This window comes from Mytilus edulis, chromosome 10, assembly GCF_963676685.1.
Source record: "Mytilus edulis chromosome 10, xbMytEdul2.2, whole genome shotgun sequence".
Lineage (NCBI taxonomy): Eukaryota > Metazoa > Mollusca > Bivalvia > Mytilida > Mytilidae > Mytilus > Mytilus edulis.
In genome coordinates, this window is record NC_092353.1 from 80810999 (window position 1) to 80834514 (window position 23516).

General features: G+C 32.4%; 1 protein-coding gene across 2 annotated transcripts in view; it reads right to left on the reverse strand.

The window, feature by feature from the left end:
• The window catches only part of LOC139492029 (sentrin-specific protease 6-like), a 33609-nt gene extending 10405 nt beyond the window's left edge, over nt 1-23204 (reverse strand). Inside the window, exons 1-15 of one of the 2 annotated variants that reach the window (XM_071280089.1) lie at nt 23076-23204; nt 20575-20797; nt 18324-20254; nt 17524-17614; nt 16924-17028; nt 15147-15193; nt 14338-14381; nt 13184-13523; nt 12270-12466; nt 10968-11220; nt 8383-8562; nt 6802-7150; nt 4883-4999; nt 3189-3317; nt 1380-1472 (exon numbers count right to left, since the gene is read on the reverse strand). In XM_071280089.1, coding sequence (XP_071136190.1) covers nt 1380-1472; nt 3189-3317; nt 4883-4999; nt 6802-7150; nt 8383-8562; nt 10968-11220; nt 12270-12466; nt 13184-13523; nt 14338-14381; nt 15147-15193; nt 16924-17028; nt 17524-17614; nt 18324-20254; nt 20575-20797; nt 23076-23094 — 4118 coding nt within the window. In that variant the 5' untranslated portion in view covers nt 23095-23204. Of the gene's footprint in view, nt 1-1379; nt 1473-3188; nt 3318-4882; nt 5000-6801; nt 7151-8382; nt 8563-10967; nt 11221-12269; nt 12467-13183; nt 13524-14337; nt 14382-15146; nt 15194-16923; nt 17029-17523; nt 17615-18311; nt 20255-20574; nt 20798-23075 lie in introns of both variants that reach the window. The other variant, XM_071280088.1, reaches the window with a different exon arrangement.
• Between the last annotated feature and the right edge of the window lie 312 nt (nt 23205-23516).

The window sequence follows — 23516 nt, forward strand, 5'->3', positions numbered from 1 at the left end:
GACCGATTCATCTGAAAATTTCAGGGCAGATAGATTTTGACCTGATAAACATTTTTATCCCATGTCAGATTTCCTCAAAATGCTTTGGTTTTTGAGTTATAAGCCAAAAACTGCATTTTACCCCTTTGTTCTATTTTTAGCCGTGGCGGCCATCTTGGTTGGTTGACCAATTCATGCCACACATTTTTTAAACTAGATACCCCAAAGATGATTGTGGCCAAGTTTGGATTAATTTGGCCCAGTAGTTTCAGAGGAGAAGATTTTTGTAAAAGATTACTTTAATTAACGAAAAATGGTTAAAAATTGACTATAAAGGGCAATAACTCCTAAACGGGTTAACTGACCATTTTGGTCACGTTGACTTATTTGAAGTTCTTACTTTGCTGAACATTATTGCTGTTTACAGTTTACCTCTATCTATAATAATATTCAAGATAATAACCAAAAACAGCAAAATTTCCTCAAAATTACCAATTCAGGGGCAGCAACCCAACAACAGATTGACCGATTCATCTGAAAATTTCAGGGCAGATAGATCTTGACCTGATAAACATTTTTACCCCATGTCAGATTTGCTCTAAATGCTTTGGTTTTTGAGTTATAAGCCAAAAACTGCATTTTACCCCTATGTTCTATTTTTAGCCGTGGCGGCCATCTTGGTTGGTTGACCGGGTCACGCCACACATTTTTTAAACTAGATACCCCAATGATGATTGTGGCCAAGTTTGGTTTGATTTGGCCCAGTAGTTTCAGAGGAGAAGATTTTTGTAAAAGTTAACGACGACGGACGACGACGGACGCCGGACGCAAAGTGATGGGAATAGCTCACTTGGCCCTTCGGGCCAGGTGAGCTAAAAACAATAATTAGAACACCTGACCCTTTGGGTCTTTAAGTCACTTTAAACATCAATGTCAAAATAATTAGGTTAATGGTAATGCTTAAAACTGAATTACTCCTGTTTAAAAATAAAATGTATTGGTCACTCAAACTTAGTAAAATTGTAAGTATCTGTGCTTTTGTCAAATTTTCATTTGTACTATTTGCCAATGTTACATTTATCTTTTCATGTCATTTGTTTGTTTTTTATCAACATCTCCGTTATTTTCAGCTTTATGTTTAGATTGTATTTTTCGGTTTGGATTGTCCTCTGTGTATCAATATAAATGTGAAAGAGACAAAACAAAACTAACATTTCATCAGCTTTAATACCAGACAATTGAAGTATAGAATTAACCATAAAACAAAACTAACATTTCATCAGCTTTAATACCAGACAATTGAAGTATAGAATTAACCATAAAACAAAACTAACATTTCATCAGCTTTAATACCAGACAATTGAAGTATAGAATTAACCATAAAACAAGCCACAACATACCTTTCATTTATTGGAACTATTATAAAGTCTTTTTCAAACAAATCTACATGCTTTGTCCATTTCTTCACTCGAGCGTGTCTTCTTTCTGATAAACTGCAATAATTTTACAAATATAAGTCACAATAGTACTTTGTTTAAAAATGATATCTCATCGTAGTTTTCATTAAATAAAATCTAGTTTACATCCCTGTACAGATTTTGAATATTACGGGAAAAAGATCGCTATTCCAAAATTAAATGTATGGAGAATTGATTAACATTTTTACCTCAAAGACCCGCTACCATAGAATTTTAATAAGATATCTGATGCATTACTGTGAATACAGTAAATTAGAACCTACTACCCTTATAGTGGAAGCTGGTTCATGTCTGATGTCTGTGATATCTGTTTTATTTCTTAAAAAGTTTTGTTATAAATTAGGCTATTAGTTTTCTCAATTGAAATGTATCATATTTTCATGTCTGTGCCTTTTATAGCAGGGGTTTATCTGGGTATTTTGGGAAAAAGGACTCTGGCCAGTTTTGGGAATTATTTAAAGCCATATTTCAATGAAATTGGGGAAAAACAAACCAATATACCAGATGTAATTTTTAGTGCGTTTAGTTCATTGAAAATTTTCTTTTTTGGTGAAAATAAAGTAGGGACTACACCTTTTTGGTTTTTTTTTCAAAATAACAAGGCATTCAAGTTTATTTTAGTATAAAAAAAGAGTTCTTAAAGGATTGTTACATTTTACTTGATTTTGACATGAACATTTGTGAACTAAAATACTTTGAGTTCTGTATAGAATATATCCTGTATAAATATAATCTTTTTAGTTTTCAAAATTTTAGTGGGTGTCACATGTTTGGTTCTTTTACTTTTTTATTTAATGTATTTTATCTGCAAACCCGAAATTATAGCCTTATCCGTTTCCGAAATTTGATCTGGTTTTAGTATTTTCTTCACTTCCTGTTTACTTATGGCAGCAGCCATTGTTTGTCAACGTTGTTTTTTTTCAATTTATGTTTCAACTTGGATTTACACATTACTTTTTGATGATTTTTGGCATAAAGCTAGTGGTTGAATAAAATAAACATCTCTGTCATGAATAATAAAGATGTAAATGAATTTTGTGATCATTTGGGAATTTTATTCCTAAAATTGGGAAAAATGTAGGGTTTTTGACGTTGGGAATGGGTCCGAATACCGGACCCTGTAAAATGCTAGAAAAATCCCTGTATAGGCAACTGTAGGGTATGGGCTTTTCTCACTGTTGAGGGCTGTATGGATGCCTATATATGCTTACATCCAATTCAGTTAAATTTTGGTGGATATTTGTTTCATTGGAAATTATACCAAATCTTCTTATTTTTATAACAATATTCTACATGATGTGCAAGTGTTAGTCTAAAATAAACAATTGTATGTTCTAAAGAGGTAGGTTCTAAAGAGGTATATAATTGGTTTTTAATGTTCCTTGTTCATTTAGGTTTTTTCCCTTAAATGTTCATTTAGTCTTTTTTTCCCTTAAATGTTCATTTAGTCTTTTTTTCCCTTAAATGTTCATTTAGTCTTTTTTCCCCTCAAATGTTCATTTAGTCTTTTTTCCCCTCAAATATTCTCTATTAACTTGACATCATAATAAACAGCTCTATGTTTGTTTTCTCCTTTTTAACAGAACTTATTAATTTGCAGAAGGTATGAATTTATATAAAAACATCTTGGAATAGCAGCTTGTAAGCTTTCATGAAATCACATCTTCTAAAGTTTCAGATAAATAGTTCTCAGTTGACACTTGTAATAAGAATTTTCTCCCCCATACAAACCTCATTTCTATATCCCCATGTTGATCTATACTTCTATTTATTCGTTGTGTCAATCGTTTGAAGAAGAAGGAACTGAAGACATGGGTCCTCTTACGATCTGATTCACTCAGCTTTTCATGGACAAGATATCTGAAATATAATTAACAAGAATAAACCCTAGTTCTTTTCATACAAATCAATTACAAATGAAAGTGAACCAACGCCTGGTGAGTCTGTAATACGGTTGAATCCATAAAGTGGATACCCGAGGGTATGCAGGGTCGTTATGATAAAAAACATAAAATGTAGTGAGTCTTATAACAACAACACTTAAGGGACTGCTGCAGAAATTTATTGATCGACATGTTTCGGTGCCTAGGGCACCGTCATCAGGATAAAAACAATACATAAAATCATGTTGAAGTAAAAAATCGGGTTGTTAAAATTTAAACGTCACAATGTTACAATGGTAAGTAACGTTATTAATAGCAACGTACTGAAAGTGAAAGTGAAAGTTCATTGTAAGTATGTAAATAAACTATAAAAAGAAATTAAAATAAAATGTTTTTGTTGTGAAAATGTTTGTTAAAATTATTCTGCCAACATGTGTTTGTCCTCTTGCATCGTGCTGCCATCAACCACAAGAAAAGAAATAGATAATAACGGACCATCTTAACCCAAAACGAGCCTTAAGGAGGAAGAGAACAGTGATAGGAAATTATTTCTCTCTAACAGAATTCATTTGAAATTAAATGCACCCGATTTCGTATTCTTCAAATTCAATCTGATGCTCCCGAAAATATGTTAATCAAACACACAACCCTCGAGATACAACCACTTTTACAGATTATGGGCCATTCCCGATAGTTTGATGAACGAACACATAGTTAAAATTCAACATAGACTAGTGATATCTATACTTTGTCCTTTACTTTCGGCGACCGAAACATTTTACAGCATTCCTGACACAATTGGAAGCAGTACCTCTGGCCAAGGGAAGCCAGTCGAAATGGTATGGAATTGTTGATAAAATGTCGTCTATTTTGGGGAAGAAAGTTAACAGAACATTCAGACCACACAACCTATACAGTATATATACACAGCCTGACAACTTATTGTATTATTCTTTCCACGATGCAAGAGGACAAACACATGTTGGCAGAATAATTTTAACAAACATTTTCACAACAAAAACATTTTATTTTAATTTCTTTTTATAGTTTATTTACATACTTACAATGAACTTTCACTTTCACTCCAGTACGTTGCTATTAATAACGTTACTTACCATTGTAACATTGTGACGTTTAAATTTTAACAACATGTCGATCAATAAATTTCTGCAGCAGTCCCTAAAGTGTTGTTGTTATAAGACTCTCTACATTTTCATACAAATGAAGGTAAATAATTCAGACACATAATGTTTATAGAACCTTTTTAAAATTCTAAGTAAAATCTCAACATTTTTATTCTGGTTGGTTGCCACAAATGGTCAGATCATATGCTTTCGTACATCATATGAATTTGTACTATGCATGCTCTTTTAAAGAAAATTGTAATGTCACAATGCTTTCTTAATAGCATGAAAACCCATAAAACAAGGATACAGGTATTAATCTGTTACTATGATTATCCTATCCATCTATCTACATGTCTACATTCATATTCAACAATCAAAAAGACATAATGTTTAAAGGTTCTGAATGTATACTTACTTGAGGTAGAAATCAATAATAACATCATTTAGGAACTCTCCATCAGTGAGACAGAAAAGGTCTTCATTTGTCACAGTTATTCCCCCTGTTGCAGGAGGAGGTGGATATGTAATTAACCTGAAACAGTCAATTAGATTTAGCATGTTTAGATATTGATGTGACTGTCATACAACTGAGAGGTTTAGCTACCTTTAAAACCAGGTTTAATCCATCATTTTCTACATAAGAAAATGTCTGAACAAAATCAGGAATATGTCAGTTGTTATGCATTCGTTTGATGTCTTTGAGCTTTTTGCAATTGACAATGGTCTTTCCTTTTTAAATTTTCCTCTGAGTTCAGTGTTTTTGTGATTTTACATTATACTCAAACTTTTTCTTTTCTTTAAAATCTTTTTCCATTTAAAGGAGGTACCAAACACCTTGACTTAAATAAATCTGGCTTGTTTGATTTTTATAAAATTTTTATTAAAAATATAATAAACAGCTGCGCCATGAGCGCATGATACGCCCAATGCCTTGTGTGGCAGTTTTATGCAATAATCATAAATAGTTTCTGATAAAATTTTAAGCAATAACCATATATTGTTTTTGAGATACAGCGGGACATGTGAAACCCCCCCCCCTCTTTTTTTTTTACAAAAAACTAAATATCACTGAAATAAATTTTTTAATCAAAACCAAAAAATATAAAGATCTTTAGATTAATATAAAAAAAGAAGTGTGTAAAGTTTTAAGCAATAATCATAAATTGGTTTTGAGATATGGTGTGACATGTAAAAAAAAAACTCCCCCTTTTTTTACAAAATACTCAATAACTCAAAAATAGAATTTTGAATTATCACCAAAAAGTATACAGATCTTCAGATTAATATAACAAAGAAGTGTGTAAAGTTTTAAGCAATAATCATAAATCGTTTTTGAGATACGGTGTGACATGTAAAAAAACTCCCCCTTTTTTACAAATAATCAATAACTCAAAAATGTAAATTTTGAATCATCATCAAAAAGTATACAGATCTTAAGATTAATATAACTAAAAAGTGTGTAAAGTTTTAAGCAATAATCAAAAATCAGTTTTGATATACAGTGCGACATGTGAAAAAAACAAATTGTTTTTGAGATACGGTGTGACATGTAAAAAAAAAAAACTCCTCTTTTTTACAAAATACTCAATAACTTAAAAATGAAATTTTGAATTATCACCAAAAAGTATACAGATCTTCAGATTAATATAACAAAGATGTTTGAAGTTTTAAGCAATAATCATAAATTGTTTTTGAGATACAGTTTGACATGTAAAAAAAAAAATCTCCCCCTTTTTTACAAAATACTCCATTACTCAAAAATGAAATTTTGAATCATCACCAAAAAGTATACAAAAAAGATTAATATAACTAAGAAGTGTGTAAAGTTTTAAGCATAAAATCAAAAATCGTTTTTGAGATACAGTGCGACATGTGAAAAAAATACACCCCTGTTTTAGTTACAAAGTGCCGTAACTCAAAAAGTTTTAATCCTATTTCCACCAAGAAGTATACATATCATTTGACAATCATAAGAAACAACTATAATAAGTTTCATGAAATTTAGATAAGTCGTTTTCAAGTTACAGTGCGACATGTTTACGCCGGACAGACAGACGGACGCAGGACATTTGTATACCATAATACGTCCTGTCAAAATTTGCGTATAAAAAATTTTTAAAACTTGAACCTCACACTTATCATTTCATTGGATTTACATAATATTTACAGTCAAATATTTTCATGCAACTTTCAGATGTGCAAAGTATGCACAAATAACATTCACTAAAATATTCATGTTTACAGAATGCAGTTGTCATAAGCAATTAAGAGTGAGGGATTTAAATATTTTATGGTTCATTTTTTTAATTTAGGAATAACAAAAAGATATCTTACTTTTCAACCGTGCCACTAAACAGTATTCTTGGCGGTGACGGAGATCTTTCTTCACCATCTTCTGCTGGAGTCACTGCCCTTGAATTTGACGGAGTTACTGCCCTTGAGTCTGTACTGTCCTCAGTAGAATTCGATTCTTCTAATGTCTTTTTTTTGGCTATTTCCATAGTTTTTGAACTAATGTTAGGTGCAGTTTTTAGTAACAATTTATGCTGGTCATCTTCATCCAGCTGTACCAAGAACTCACGTTTATTAGAATTCTTGTAGGACTGGAGAACACATCGCAACTGTTTAAATTCTAGCTTACATTGATCGTTCATAAAAAATGTAATATACGTATCTTTATTCACTGAAACATAAGAAAATAGAAAACATATGTAACATCTACATAATACTTCTTAACTACAATACATGTACATGTATGTAGAAGATTACAAGAAGGCAACTTAGATATTGCTCGAGATTTTACCATGGACCATAGATGTTTCATACAATTGCTGTAGAACTGCCTCATTCATTTTTACCCTTATTTTTTTTTCTTCTTAACTACAATATATATGTAGAAGATTACAAGAAGGCAACTTAGATATTGCTCCATTGGATAAAACTTTTTTATATAACACTTGTTTTAAAAATTCCCAACATTCTGTATAAGGCATGTTCTTCTGATAAGGTCAAATGACCATTTCAAATTCCCATTATAGTCTAATGCAATTTAGGTTATTATTTCATAAGTGTACCTCAAAACATTTTGATTGGCTAAAAATGTACTGACAATGGAAATTCATTTAATAATATAACATTCTTTCTATTTTGCTGCACTACTTTGCACTTGCTACATGCATATTATGTAGGCAACCATTGCTCAAGATTTTACCATGGACCATAGATGTTTCATACAATAACTGTAGAACTGCCTCGTTCATTTCTAACCTTATTTTTTTTTTGTCTTTAAACTCCTCAATCTTTTTTCAATCATGTTTTTTTATGTAAATTTTTGTTATGTTTTGTTTTTTTCTCCTTTTTCATTTTGCCAGTTTATATTGTTGCTATTGTTTATACTGTTTTTGATTGCACCCTATGATCTTCACTGATTACGTGGAATATTATACAGAAATTTGTGGGTTTCATATAACAACCAGTACCGGTCCATTAAAGTAATTATATAGATGATTGATTGGTGGTTGTTTAACGTCCAGTGCCTGGGGGCAAATAGTTCATGCATGTTTTGGTGGAGAAATTACAATAAATACAATAGGTAGGTCTTGTAATTGAGGCCATCCAAATAAGGTCAAGAAAATTTTGAAAAAATAAGGGTATATTGATTGATGAGTCTTTTGTAGACAAAACGTGTGTCTGGCGTATATATAAAATTTTAATCCTGGTATCTATGATGAGTTTATTTGGATAGAGACAGAAATTTTGAACAACCAACGAACCCCTCAGAGTGGTTGCAATGATTCTTATCTTACACAGAGCACGTCACTATCTCTACAAGAGGCATTGGATTTAATAACCTGATTTTTAAGGGGCATTAAATAAAATATATAGTTGATCAAAAGATCATTTTATTAGTCTTACCTGAACCACCGGGATCAAAATATGCCTTTCCATCCACTTTTTCCTTCATACTTAAACTTTCTCTCACATGTTTACCAGCTTCAATGTTTGTTAATAAAAATATCACATTACATTTCTTTCCATAAAGGCACTGTACAACATCATCTGAATTTATTTTTATATTGTGGAAATCATCTTCTCCTGGAATACAAAAAAAATATTATTTAAACTCAGAGCTTTTCCAGAAGAAGGTTTGGAATTTACCAAATCAGAATTCAGCTTTAGGATGTACACTGGTCTGATGACATGAAAAGAACAATTTAATTTATCGAACATTACATGTTATATGATCAAGCAATTTTTTTAGCCATTGATTTGAGAGCTATAGTAAAAAAAGATTTTAAATTAATCAAGTAACACAACTAAGAGGTTAATAAGACATTTAATAGTCAGTCAGATTTCCTATCTACACTTTTAAAATTTTGTTTTATATATATTTGCATTATGGCTCCAAACTTCTTGCATTTAACTGCAAAAACAGCCGCAACTGACTCAATTGAGATTTTGTCTTTACAGCTAATACATTAATGCTAGCAAGACAAATCTTTGTTTGGCTTGCTTGCTTTGCTTGTATCAATGTTTGCTCAAGCATGGCAATTAAGATAGGCGGGGCTTCAGCTTGTATACGTCATACTTAAATTTTATTGGACGGTTATGTTTGAGGTTAAGGACACTAAATTTTAAAACATCACAGGATGACAAATATAAAGCGCAATCGTAGAAATGGAAGCCAAAAAATGTATTTGTTTTTTCTCGAAGATATGCATTTTCATCATCCAACTGAAAAAACTGTGGTCAAGTACTTTTAGAAAAGCAAAATAACTATTCGAACACTCTGATTTAGTGATTCATTACATAGGTATTTCATTTGACCCATATATTTCATCTTTTAGTACTGTGATTTTTTTTTATGTTATAAAGTCAACCTGTAGCTTTGCTATATAAAAATGATAGAATCTGAAGCGAGATGATGTATCAAATGTTCTTCCTTTGTGCGTTTTTTAGACAAATTATTCATCTCAAACACACCCTAACATAAGGAGGTTCGCTCGATTTCCTCTTTTTGATACAATTGTTTCCAATTTTTTGATTTTTTTTTCTTGAGTCACGTAATGGAAGGACAGACACGGAAATAAGTAAACTTATAGATTGATATGTTCTCCGTCTGTATTAATTAAAAAAAAAAAAAGGGAAGAATTTTCTTCATCCAACTTGATAGATAACCATGTCGTCGACTTGATATCTAACTGTTCTACTTAACTATGTAATAGATAAATTAAAAACTTATACAAATGGTTGTTTTTTACAGTAAAACACTCGTATTTGAGAAGAAAATTGTTATTTTATTTGTTTCACTTTTAAAAAATTTCTTACTAAAGTAAACATAACAGAAAGCATTTATCGCCTTCTCTATAAACAAAGAATAATCAGTTTGAAGGTTTACAAGCAAAAATTAATCCAAATTGCGCAATATTCAATAACAATAGATATAATAAATAAAATAATTAAGTCATCCCCCCTAATTAATTTATCCCTTTTATTAGAAAATCAAGTGCACCTTCTTATGTTAGGGTGTGTTTGAGATGAATATTTTGTGTTGAAAACGTACAAAGAAAGAATATTTGATACATCATCTCGCTTCAGATTCTATCATTTTTATATAGCAAAGCTACAGGTTGACGTTATAACATAAAAAAAATCACAGTACTAAAAGATGAAATGAATGGGTCAAATGAAATACCTATGTAATGAATCACTCGAAATCAGAGTAGGTGTGTTCGAATAGCTTTTTTGTTTTACAAAAAGTACTTGACGACAGCCTTTTAAGTTGGATGATAAAAATGCATATCATCGAGAAAAAAAATACAATTTTTTGGCTTCCATTTCTGCGATTGCGCTTTATATTTGTCATCCTGTGATGTTTTAAAATTTAGTGTCCTTAACCTCAAACATAACGGCCAATAAAATTTAAGTATGACATAAACAAGCTGAAGCCCCGCCTATCTTAATTGCCATGCTTGAGCAAACATTGATACAAGCAAAGCAAGCAAGCCAAACAAAGATTTGTCTTGCTAGCATTAATGTAAAAGCTGTAATGTTCTGATATAATATAGGCTTCACTGCAAGCAAGAAACTTGACTCTGAAAACACAGATGATGCACAGGTTTTTAGGTTGGGCAAAAAAGATGTAATAAATACTCAAATCTTTCAATTCCATATTTAGTTGCATTAGTTTAGTTCAAACATATTTATTTATAGTGGATTGGGAAACATATTATTGCAACTTATATTAATCCCTTTCCACTTTGTGGGTGTAGCAGCATTAGCCTGCTCTGTTTCCAAATCTACAAGGGTGTCTTTTATGAGCAAGAGATATAGCGCTCTCTTAACAAAGGTCAGCCATTTATCGTTCCCTTCCAACAGACTATCATTGTTTCTTCAAGACCATACTCGCAAATGGTGTCAAGGGATAGCCAAAAATTCAGTCACTGAAATTTCTCCCCTGAGCAGGGATTAAACCAGGAACCTTTGTGTTAGTTGCATACCTTCCATGTTAAAGGAGATATCACTTGTAGTAATAAAGACAGGTTCCACTGCAGTTCCCTTCAAACTACCCACACGAATGCTACGACAATCAAGTGCAAGAGGGTCAAGTGTTCCTGTCACTTCATCATCCTCTGTCATCTCTGTCGTACCAGACTTCGTATCAATCACAGCAGTCTTAGTAGATACTGTCCGTATTGGTGTCATCCCATCCCCTGAGTTTTGTCTTTTCACTTTCCGTACCGGCTGACCATCCTTGGATTAAAAATAAAATTAAATTAAATATCCTTATAAGGAATGTATGACTAAAATGTAAGTGGTTCAAATGAGTCTACATTTATTTCTAATTCTAAAGATACTTTTGTTTTGTTTTGTTTATAGTTATTTGCTTTGTTGGATTGCTGTCTCATTAACTTACACTACACTCCTCTTTTTTTCTCATAAAACATATCAATAAAACCATGAAAACTAAATCTTATTCTCATTGACGCATCACTTTCCACAAGCTTTAATTTGTCTTTCCAGAGAAATTTGAGACACATTATTTCTTTGATCAGATAAACAAAGGTAAAACAGCATATCCCCCATCTTTGAAAGAGTGGTCATGATCAATTAATTGCAAGGTCGTGACTTAAACAAGTTATTTTAGAAAATAGAAGGCATATCATTATTGTACGAATTCTGACAGAGTTATCTCCTCTTGTCATGAATTATGTTTGAATATATCACATATTAGTTACATTGTCCGTTATAAGTATGGTTTGTAACAGATTTTCAAATGCAAATCGGATCATTTCAAATTTAGAACTGTTTGTTGTAATGTTTAGATCTTGTGTGTTGTCAACATGTTTATATTATTATTTGTGACTTCCCATGAAGCTATTACTAGTTTGTTGAATTTTTATGATAAATTTGCTCTGAAGAATTTTTTTAGGGCAATTGATTTAATATTTTCATGTATTTGGGATTATTATAGCAATTTGTCAATGATACTCCATGAATAACTGGAACTTATCTTCAATATCAGTTATAAAATCTACTAATTTTCTCTAATAACTTGTTGAAGTTATTCCTTTGACTTGTGGTAAACATGTGGTAAACATGGTAAAGTATTAACACCTCCATGCATTATATTAATTATGCTCTCATACATAGATATGAGACTTGGTAAATATAAATATCAACCCAGAGACAATAGGAATTCATGCAAGATGGTCATATTATATGATAGTCCTATGATGTATTTGCAAGATTTTTTTTTAATTTGAAATCAAATGTATCATAACAAATGATGTATTAATTACCTCATTTTCCATCCTAGCAATTCGATTGGCTTTTCCAAATGTTGGAGATGCTGGACGTTTTAATGGAATAACATTTACTAAATCACTTAGTTCATCAGGCTCATTGTTTTTAACTTCCTGCTTGGAATTCTGGGTGATTTGTTCTGGTTTAGTACTGGTTTCTGGTTCATCTTCATCAGAAGATAACGTAATAGTAACTGTAAACACGGTAGGAAAAAATGTTATTTTTTTATAGATAATTTTTTTTGAAATATTTTCATGATATAAACAACTTACTATCATAATGGTCATTAAAAGTTTAAACTACAACAACTTCATGAAAAATTTGAACATTTCTTTACTAAAATCTCCTACCCTGTATGCACAAAGGAGAGGAAAACTCTCCTTCTCTATTTTCCAAGTTCTTTTCTTGAAAATATCTTAATTTAAAAATACCCAATAAAATATTTATTTAAATTTTCACTGTACACATTCGTAGTAAAAGTAAAATCTGCCAGTATTATTACCAATGTTTATTCAACTGATCTGGCAGAGCTTACGTTTCATTTTGCATAAGGACAGTCTATTCAAAAATGTGTGTTATAAGAATGATTGCCGTTATAATTATCATTACTGATTTCTATTCACTATCAATGTAACCAAACAGTGTAGTGTTTACATATTTTAACCTGATCAATTACCATAACTGGACACTTCATTGATAAATTTATCCCGAAACACCTTTCTATGATGTGCTAATTGTTAAACTTGGCCCAGTCAAGTGAAACAAATCAAATACTAACAGACTTTTAAAATTCCTTGACAAAATGAAAGGTGAAGCTTATTTAAGTCGTCTGCTGGAGACATCATGATTTAAATCAAAAGCACAAAAATATTTGAAAATTGTAATCTTTGTTTGCAGTGTCTGCTTTTACCTGGGTCTGGAATTGGATTAATCCTCCTTGAATGAACCAGTTTATACTGTTTCCCAGAATTCCTCACTGTACGGCCAGCTTTGATTTGGTCCTGTGTTTGTTTTACTGCATAATTTCCATGTTTTATCGTATATCCACCGTACACAGAAGCTTGTTCACTAATTTTTTTGGAATAAAACTGTTTTTTATCTACTACTAACTGTTTCGAGGTGTCATTCACTGGTAGCAATTTGATGTCTTCAGGGAACATCCGAGAACATCGTATACATTTAGTCAAATTACTACTTAAAACACCACAATATTTACAGATAGCCACATATTCCTTGCTAAATTTGTCATCCTGTAAAATAGAGAAGAAGATATAAACTCTTCAATAAATCTATAGTCTATATTTAATAATGCTAAAATAAACAATTAAGTTCCCTGTTTATTTATATTAAAAAGTCTACAATACTAACTATTGTAAACATGGATTGTTGTTTAAAAATAACATCCATTTCCAGTTGCAAACATTACATGCATATCAGGGCGAAAATAAGTTTGTATGTTGTGAGTATGAGCCCTGCTTTGTCCTAGATACATGTAGACACACTGAGTTGAATTTTTAATGTGCTTGTTTACAAGGTAACAGTAAAATATTTTGTACAAGAACATACAGAAAGTAAATATAAGAAGATGTGGTAGGAGTGCCAATGAGACAACTGTCCATCCAAGACAAAATTTATAAAAGTAAACCATTATAGGTCAAGGTATGGTCTTTAACACAGAGCCTGGGCTCACTCTGAACAGCAAGCTATACAGGGCTACAAAAATTACTATTGTAGAAAGACATGTTAAGCCAGATTTTTAACATGCTAGTGAACAACGTAACAGTCAGTGGAAGACATTTCACACTAACAAGACACATTATCATACCTCAGACCCTCTAACACCTAAATGCTTTGTGCTTAGGGATGAAGCAGCTAATATCAATTTTAATGTCTTTGGTTTCACTTAGCCATATATCAAATCCATAACCCCCAGCATTAGAGGAAAACAAGCTACCCCTGTTGCAGTTAATAAGGTGATAGATAAGAACTAACAGGTAAATAGTTTAATTCCAGATGTAACCAATAAATTAGATTTTATGAAAAGTATACACAATGTTAACTTACTTCTTTTTTTACTTCACTTGAATCTTTTGACTGACTAGAATTATCTGAAATATTACAGAAAAAATATTTAACAGGATTTCATAAATGCATAATTTTGAGGTCAAAGACCTTACCATACTGTTTAAGGATATTTCATAATACTACATGGATGTCCTGTAGCCTTTTAAATTTTTACTCTAATCAAATATTAATACTAGTAAGGGCTGTTCCAGAATTTGATTCATAGTGGGGTATAAGAGGTCCTTCTTTGAACTACTTATAACAGAAATGTTCAATTCAGTTATAATTTTACAAAATCTGATGGAAAATGCAAGACAAGACTAGAAATTAATGCTTGGTTAGTTAACATAGAATTAAGCTACACAGGCAAATTTCACGTGAATTACACCTCAAACGAGCTTATACATCAAACTCATATGTGACTTTCATGTGAATCTCATAATTTCTTTTTCAAGTGAAATTCAGATCAATTTATACATGTTATAAAATTAAGTATTTCATATAACATTTAAATTTTCAAGTTTGATTAAAATCATGGAAAATACCAATTTATTTTTTTTGGCAAAGTTATCATCAAATTCATGTGAAAAACTTCACTTGGGATTTATATGAATCTTAATTCACATGAAAATCACATAAAAATTCATGTGAATTTCATGTAAGCTTGTTTGAGGTGAATCTCACGTGAATTGTGAGCAAATTTTGCCTGTTTAAATTTTACATGTAGCTGCTTTTTAGGTGGGTAGGTAGACAACATCAAACAAAATAAATTTCAGTTCTGGTCTAAAAATCTGGATATATTTTATTACCTTGAGACGACTCAGTATCTGTTCCTTTGTTTGGATGTAGAGGTGGTCTGAAAAAAACAATGATGGTAATAATAGCTGCAATAAAATGTGTGCATTTAGAAAAGTACGATTTATACTCTCATAATTCTTATGTGATCTACATATTAGGGAATATGTTGATATGATTGGTCGAGAGGACTTCCGGCAGTTGATCTTGGCGTTTGTTAGTTTTCGATAACGACGTTGACTGAACTTCCTTTTCATACAATGTAAACAAGATGGTGGCGATTATAACACCAACGTTAACAAAATCTATTTTCACTGCACATTAATTGTTAAATGAAATAATACACAAAAACATTCTTTTGAATGATAATAAGAGTTTTTGCAGTTTACTTTTTATCAGATAGCAAATTTCATTCAGGACATATTTTTGCATTAACCAACAAATTTTTATTCATGCGCCAGCATACCTGTCAACCTGTGACGATGAAAATGCAGGTCATGACCTGCATTGAAGAATCAAATCTCAGGTCATAATGCGTACGAACTTTTTCGAGCTGAATTTCAGTATTTATGGTTATTTATTTTTCTTATAATTTAAATCAAAGTTACAAAAACATCAATGCATGTTCACTTGGTTAAGTAATTTTAAATCTTATTAATTATTATTTCATTGCACTTAGAAAAGATTTTTATAAATATGTGTAACACAGTCTTATGTTCTTTTCTTATAGTGATGATGTAATTCAACCTCAAACATCAATTACTAGGTTTAATTTTTCAAAAGTAACATTAAAATGTTTGAGACCGGCTACAACAAATGGAAGTTTTTAACGACCTTGACTGGCTATACAGCCCTTGCACGGTCAGTAGACCGGCTATTCAGCTGGCTGCAGACTGTAATAAAATATAGTAATACAGTTAAAAGAGGTATAGATGAACAAAATAATTTTCAACTTTTTTTTAAAAATTGTATAAAGGTATAAAAATAATGAAAAGTTATATTTCAATATGTATTTGAATTTTTTTTTTTTTTAAGATTTAATCTTTTTCACCCCAAAAACGTAAATAGAACGAATTATTTTGAATGGTGACAAAAAAGGGGAAGTAACTCTAGTTGAAATATGTTTGTAAAACAACAGTGCAATTTATTTACGACCTAAAGCTAAGGTAATTGGTGTTAATTAACAGTGTGCTTGACACCAAAGCTGTCAAGTGAAGCCATGCACTAAATGGGTAACTTAATTTGAGTTTACACAGCTAGATGAACTTCCTGTTCATGGAAGAATTACGAATTTGCCGGTATTTCAAAGGAATATTACTTATGAAATCAATCTCAAGGCTAAGAAATACGGGTGAAAACGGGTCATTTTCGGAATTCCCGGGTTATTCAATGACCCGGCGGGTGTCCCGGGTGATCCCTCAGAATTGTGAAAATCTTGGGTCACACCCGCAGAATACGGGTCAGTTGACAGGTATGTGTGCCAGGCCTATTCAATAACATAAATATACAAGAGGAACAACAACACTAAAATGACCTAAATGTAAGTAACTATTGGTCACTGTAAGACCTTCAACTAGGTGCAAAACCCATACCACAACAATGTACCACATAGCAAGCAATAAAAAGGCCATTAAATGACACAATGAAAAACAATTCAAATAATTAATAATTCAGCAGCAAACAACAACTGAAATACAGGCTAGAGACTGGAGCACATATAGGACATCTTTTAATGTGGAAAAGTCTGGAGATGGTGATACATATATTTCAATGATGTTTTATACATCATACCTTGCTAAATTTGTTGCTGACGGAGGATCAGTAAATTTCCACTGTCTACCTACACCGTTTGGTAATGTTTGTGAATTGGAATCTGAATCGGTCATATAATTTTCTCTGAAATGCAAAATAAAAACTGTGAAATAACAAATTACATGAATTTTATCAGTGGTTATTAATATATATATGTTCTTCCTTAAATTATTTACAAATTAAATCATTAATTACCAAAATTTAATCAACATGTGCTCACAGTGGTAAGACATGTAGTGCTGTAGGTTTTGTCTGACCCAATTCTGTCTGAAAAAAATCAATAAACTAAGCTGATAGTGTTGTTTTGGTTTTTAAATTACTGTTTTTTTTATGATAATATTCATGGTAAAAATTGCATTTCATGCTTTTCCTTCGTCATTACGTTAGGTTTCAAGGGATTACTGGGGATAGCTCCTTGATTATACTTCATATCCATCTGTGTGCTCACAAAAATGAAAATACAGTATTAACTATTAAGTCACAGAACCAAGACAATGAAACCACCGACCTTGATTGACTTGGATTGCCAGTTTTATTGTCAAAGGATGGTGCCTATCAACCTTTTATGTTTGTCCTTACCTAACCATGTTCAATCCAGTGGCATTGCCTTTCAATAGTTTTTCCTTACGACCCCCACCTATCATGGATCCATCCGGTGCTTGCTCTGGTGCTGTAAGACAAAATAAATATAAAGACAAGGGGGAAAATTTTAAGCCTCCTGACAAAAAATATAATGTAGGCAGGTTGGTTAAATAATTCTTTTTTTGAAACTTCCAGTTATGTTTTGGTGGATAGTTGACTCAATGACTAGAATACTACCATGACTACATCCTTTTTGATATTTCTGTACATAGACTTTACAAGGAAAAGTTCTGGACTTTAACTCTGCTTAACCATAAATGTCTGGACAATAAACATAATAAACATTAAAATGTGTGTTAGGCCGCATGAAAATATAGGATTTATGTTAATGTAAATTTGAAGGAAGGTTAGACAGGAAACAGAACTATTATAATTTTGTATTATGTTTCTGTAGTGTATTAATTCTTTTTATTTTTGTAGTCTATTTTTTTTTTTTATCTTCAATCATCATCACACAAAAAATATTTAATCTCACCTCATGGCATCACAGAAATGTTCATTGTAACATGACAATCAATGACTTAAATGTTTAAAAGACAATGTAGGTAAACTGATTTTATTTTTTAATTATTTAACATAGATCTTGTAAGACTATGTTATGTTTAGGAAAACGTTTTTGACTATTATAAAAGTGGATGATTTTTATTTTTCAAATGTGCTTTACTAAAAAAGTCTTGTATTTTAGCATTAAAACATTGACACAAACAACTTTCTTTAGTACTTACATGACAGCTCACCTGACGGTTCCACAAAATTCTCTCCATTAAATACCATTCTCTTCTGTAATCCATTTGGCCCTGACACCATGTAAGTTGTCCCTTTAATCAAATCTCCCCCATCCTTACAGCGAACGAACTTCTTATTTATAACCGGGGTAACACATGGAGAACTCCCATTCACCTGCCCCTCGGATAAAGTTGAATTACTTTCCACTGTAGTGTCTAACTTAGTTGGAGATGTAATTAGGTCTATAATATCGGATGACTGATTTGAGGCATTCTGCTGCATTTGCACTTTTGGCGTTGATGACGCACAACTATTTGGAACCACGTAGGACACATTCCTACCTTGACTGTCTTTTTGGACAATAACATATTGCTGTCCAAGATTTCTACTACTAGCTGCTTTTGTTTGACCCCTCCCACGCCCTCTACTGTTAACATATGTTGCACTGCCACGCCCCCTCTGGTTCGTCACAGTCCCTTGATTATTCTTTGTAGAAGGAGAGGTAATTATTGTATAAGTCACATTTTGCGGACTAGATGTTCCAGTTGTCTGAGTTATCTTTCCTTGTGCTGAGCTAATAGCTGCTAGAATGTCTTGGGCAGTAGATGCAGACAATACCTTAGAATTGCCACCTATATTCATCACACTTTGATTGATTATCTCACCATTGTTTGTAGATAATGTCGTCACATACGGATTCTGAGCTGGCTTGGATTGTACAGTGTTTGTAACATTTCCTATACTATTATTTGGGGCAATGAAAATCTTGTTGCCTATAATATGTTGTGAAGGTTGAATAACTCTTAGAGCTTGACTACTGGTAGTACTACTGCACACAGTTGTCTGCCCTGAACGAGATTGTACAATATAAGGTATCAACGCAGGTGACGTTTGTTGGTTAGGCACTACCATTGCTGTTTGGGGGGTCTGCATCCTAGGAACCATCGTTACACTTCCAGGAGTTTGGCCCCTTGAGACCAGCACAGTTTTTTGGGGTGCTACTACTTTTAAAACTGAACCAGCTGCCGTCTTCTGCAGCATATTTGTCTGTATCTTGGGTGACTGAACGCTAGCACTTCCTGTCAGTAAAGAAGTCAATCTAGGAGCACCTGAGTGCTGAACATTATTAATTTGATTTTTTGCACTATTTAGTGGAATTGACTGATTGCTCGGCGCCATAAGCTGAATCTGATTAACAGCTTGGGCATTATTTCCTTGTGAAGTAGTAACATATTTGAATCTCTGAGCCCCAGAAAAAAGTGGAGTCTTTTGTTGAAGAATAGCTTGTATAGTTTCAGTCGTTAGGGTAGCAACACTTGTTGTTCCTCCCTGCATTTTAGGTATCAAGATAACATCAGATGTTTTGATTGGACTTTGTGACATAGCATTCTGTGTAATAACAGATCCCCCAGTCACATGATTTGTCGTCAAGGCAGTGGTAGTATTAGGTGCAAGTATTGTTGTGGCATCACTTCCTGCAGCTGTTGCCAAGGTAACAGGACTGGAAACAGAATTGACAGGTTGATCATTATTTGCATTTAGATAAACATATTCATCTGAAGCTGGAACATTGTTGTCGTCTGTTGGTAGATGCACCAAAGTACCGTCAGCGGACACTGTCACATTGAAAGTTTTAACTGGACCTTCAGAGGTCAAATCAGAGGTCAAATCAGTGCCTGGATTTACAACCATTCCATCATTTGTTACAAAAGAAACAGTCCCCAGGATGTTTTGAATGTTATTGCTTTCGGCACTGGTGATGTTTTGAATGATATCGCTTTCAGCAATGTTTAGGACATTATTGCCGTTCATGTTTGTAACATTCTGGACATTTCCGTTGTCTAGTAGATTGTTATAATCAACGACTGAAACTTGACTAGCATCACTTACATCTGTATATGACTGAAAGATGTCTTGGGAATTACATCCATCTATATATTCACTGAAAATTTAAAAAAAGGCTGATTAAAAGGTTGCATATTTCATTTTCAATTCCATTATACAAGAACATCTTGTTTAGTGGTCCTCAGTTTTGCTTTAAGTTTTTGTTCATTAAATTTCATAAAAGGTTTCAGAGAAAAAGACATCAATTTGAAGGTTTTTAATTTGACCCCCTTGACATGCTTGAGATGAGCATGCTAAAAGACTAATGACGAAAGATATAAATTTAAAAAAAAATTAATTGGTCAAGATAAATCATTTCTAATTTCAACCATTCATCATGTTGATTACAGAAGTATTAATTTTTATAAAAAATGTTACCCTGTTGAATATTGGCCAGGAACAAACTGATCCTGGGCTACTTCCTCAACTACAACACTATTGTCTGACCAGCCATCCAGACTTGCAATTGGCTGAGAATCTGGTGTATTGCTGGTAAACATCTGGTTCCCTGATCCACTTGTTGCTGTGTTCTGAGATTCTTGAGAAAAAAAATTGGCCTGGGACCAGCCATGATCTACTTTATTCTCTTGGTCCTGCAAAGCTGAAAAGGTAAACAAAGCTTATAATAGAAATATTAACTGATGTTTCATGTTTACTGTAGAGAAATGGATAACAGCATTTGTAGAATAACAATATTAATTATTATACTTCACGTTAAAATGCCACATTTTGATTGGCTAATACGAGGGTGTTAATTTACTCTATCACAATGCTAAGAGGGTGACAATTTTTTTGTTGTTACCCTCTCGTCCAGACCAATCAAAAATAAATAATTTAAAGGACAATGAATTAAATTTACATGCAGTAATTAAATACAATATTAATGCTTAATAAGTTCTACGTTTTTGCTCAGATTTTATAATTTGACTGTAATAAAAACATCTTCCTTAACTTTTGCTAATACATGTACCCGTAGCGTTGTCCTGTATGTGACGTCATAGAAAAAACTTTTAAAATAAAATAAATCTGTTAAAGACAATTATGATAGGATATTAAGTATAATAAAATAAATAACACATAACTGAGAGGGTAATAGAGCAGATTGGTACCCAACGAATGCATTGTCAACCTTAGCTTCACTGCGGTTGACAATGTTTTCTCAGGGTAACAATCTGCTCTATCACCCTCTCAGCTATGTGTTATTTATATTGTTATCAAAATAACTTTTAAATTATACATTCATAAATTTACTAAGCAAAGATTGATTCTAGTTTATGTCAATTTAACATGTTTGGCTATTTTATTGTAGGAGTATATAAGTGCTCGAAGAGAACTACAACCTTCAGTATGAAAACTGACAAACCTGGTCAATTAAGATTGGAGTCAAGCACACCTGCCATGTTCAGGATTCCAACTCACAACTTTAATTGACTAGGTTTGACAGTTTTCCTACTGAAGGTCGTGGTTAGGCTCAGAGTTGACAGGCTAGTGATACAGTAGTTGGAATTCTAAGAAGTAAGAACACTAGTCATACATAAAACTTTCTACAGTAGGATGAGACCAGTAAAAATGAAAGAATAAACATCATGAACATATTATCTTATTTTACGAAACTTTCCTTTCATCATACTGACTGATAATTTCCTTTCTCAAGCGAGTGATTTGAAAAATGATCACAAGTAACTAATATGTCCACATGCAGTTGGCAATAAAATTAAAGGCTATAGGTAAAATAGTGATAAACAGATTATCATTGGTCATCTCAACTGGATTGCTTTTCTCACCCTGTCCCTGATAAAGCTATAAAATCAATCTCGTTGAGATAATAAACAACAAACTATAACCATTGGTCTTTTTTATGTATACATGTAGATATTTGTATAATATCAGACACACAATCAATGCAAGCTTTTTGAACTCACCCGCCAAAAGGCACACATCCATGATTGGGCGATTGGCCTAATGGGCCATTGGGGCATGGTAACATCCATGCCTAGCACATTGATGGAGTACTGAATAATACAGAAAAGCTAATATGTAGTTTGGACAAACAGGTAACAGGTGTATCTGATTGTGGGCATACAAAGAGACAGATCTAATTCCATATACATGTAGACCACTTTCGAGTTATGTCCTTTACCAGAAAAAAATTGTCAATTAAATTTATTTTACACGCCTTTAGGACATCATTTACCACATAGCGGGAATCTCCAATATCCCTGCACTATGTACATTCATCAAGCATCTTAATGATCGTTATTGGGCAGAATAAACTAGAAATAATGTTTGTTCCGTAAATTGTAGATATCTAATTTGCCAAATAATTTATGCAATATAGCATCATATTGTTCCAACAACTTGATTAACTTTGAAACGGAAGTGACGATGCCTCCAAACGCACAAATGATATTCACTAAAACCCAAGTTATTGACGGAGATGCATCAAACTTTGAAGTTCACTATTGACAGGCATGTCCAAGTCCAAGCCCAGGAACTTGTTTAGTGGGTCAGACGAGGTTTTACTGTCAATGGCGGTTGCTATCTTACATAACACAGGATAGCGACAGCCATAGACAGTTGAACCTTGTCTGACCCACCACCCCTGTGGTCCAAGATTGGTTTGACAGTGTTCATGGTGTTGTGTTTAATTTAAGTAAACCATCTTTACGATATTTCAAGGATTGTTTAAAGAATATCTTCTTTTTGTTTCATTTTTTTATTACGTGTAGATACGAATAATCTGAAATGAATGTTCGTTTAAATGTTCAAACCCAAACATCACGATATCAAGCAAGGCCTAAAACAACAAAGCCCAAAAATCGGCCAAATCTGTATGTGGAAAGAAAGATCAGTGTTGCTTCTTGTTGGAATGAACTTACCAGTGAGAAAGGACGACATAATTTTACATATTATGCGCTATAATTGTCAAAATAATTCAAAATCTAACGCAAGAGAGTTTACAAGTCTCACACAACATTCAACACCATTTTTCGTGACGTCATTTCCGTGAGCTGCTGGATATTGAAATATAAAATGTCATTTATCTGCGGACTATAAGAAGTGTTAGTTTTTTCAACACATGGACATATTGTATGGTTATCGTAGAGTTGCAATATTTCATTATGAATAAACACATGTATGATTGTGTAAGGGTCAGGAGTGTTTTTACTAAGAAGGGAGATAACACAAATAGTTGTCTTGTATTTTACTGGCGGGAATTTTTTAATTGTTTAAAAAATTGTCTCCCTTTATATCGATGTAGTGGTGGTTTTTTTTTTTTAAACTAACGTAATATCTGTAAAGTTAATCAAAAATTGTTT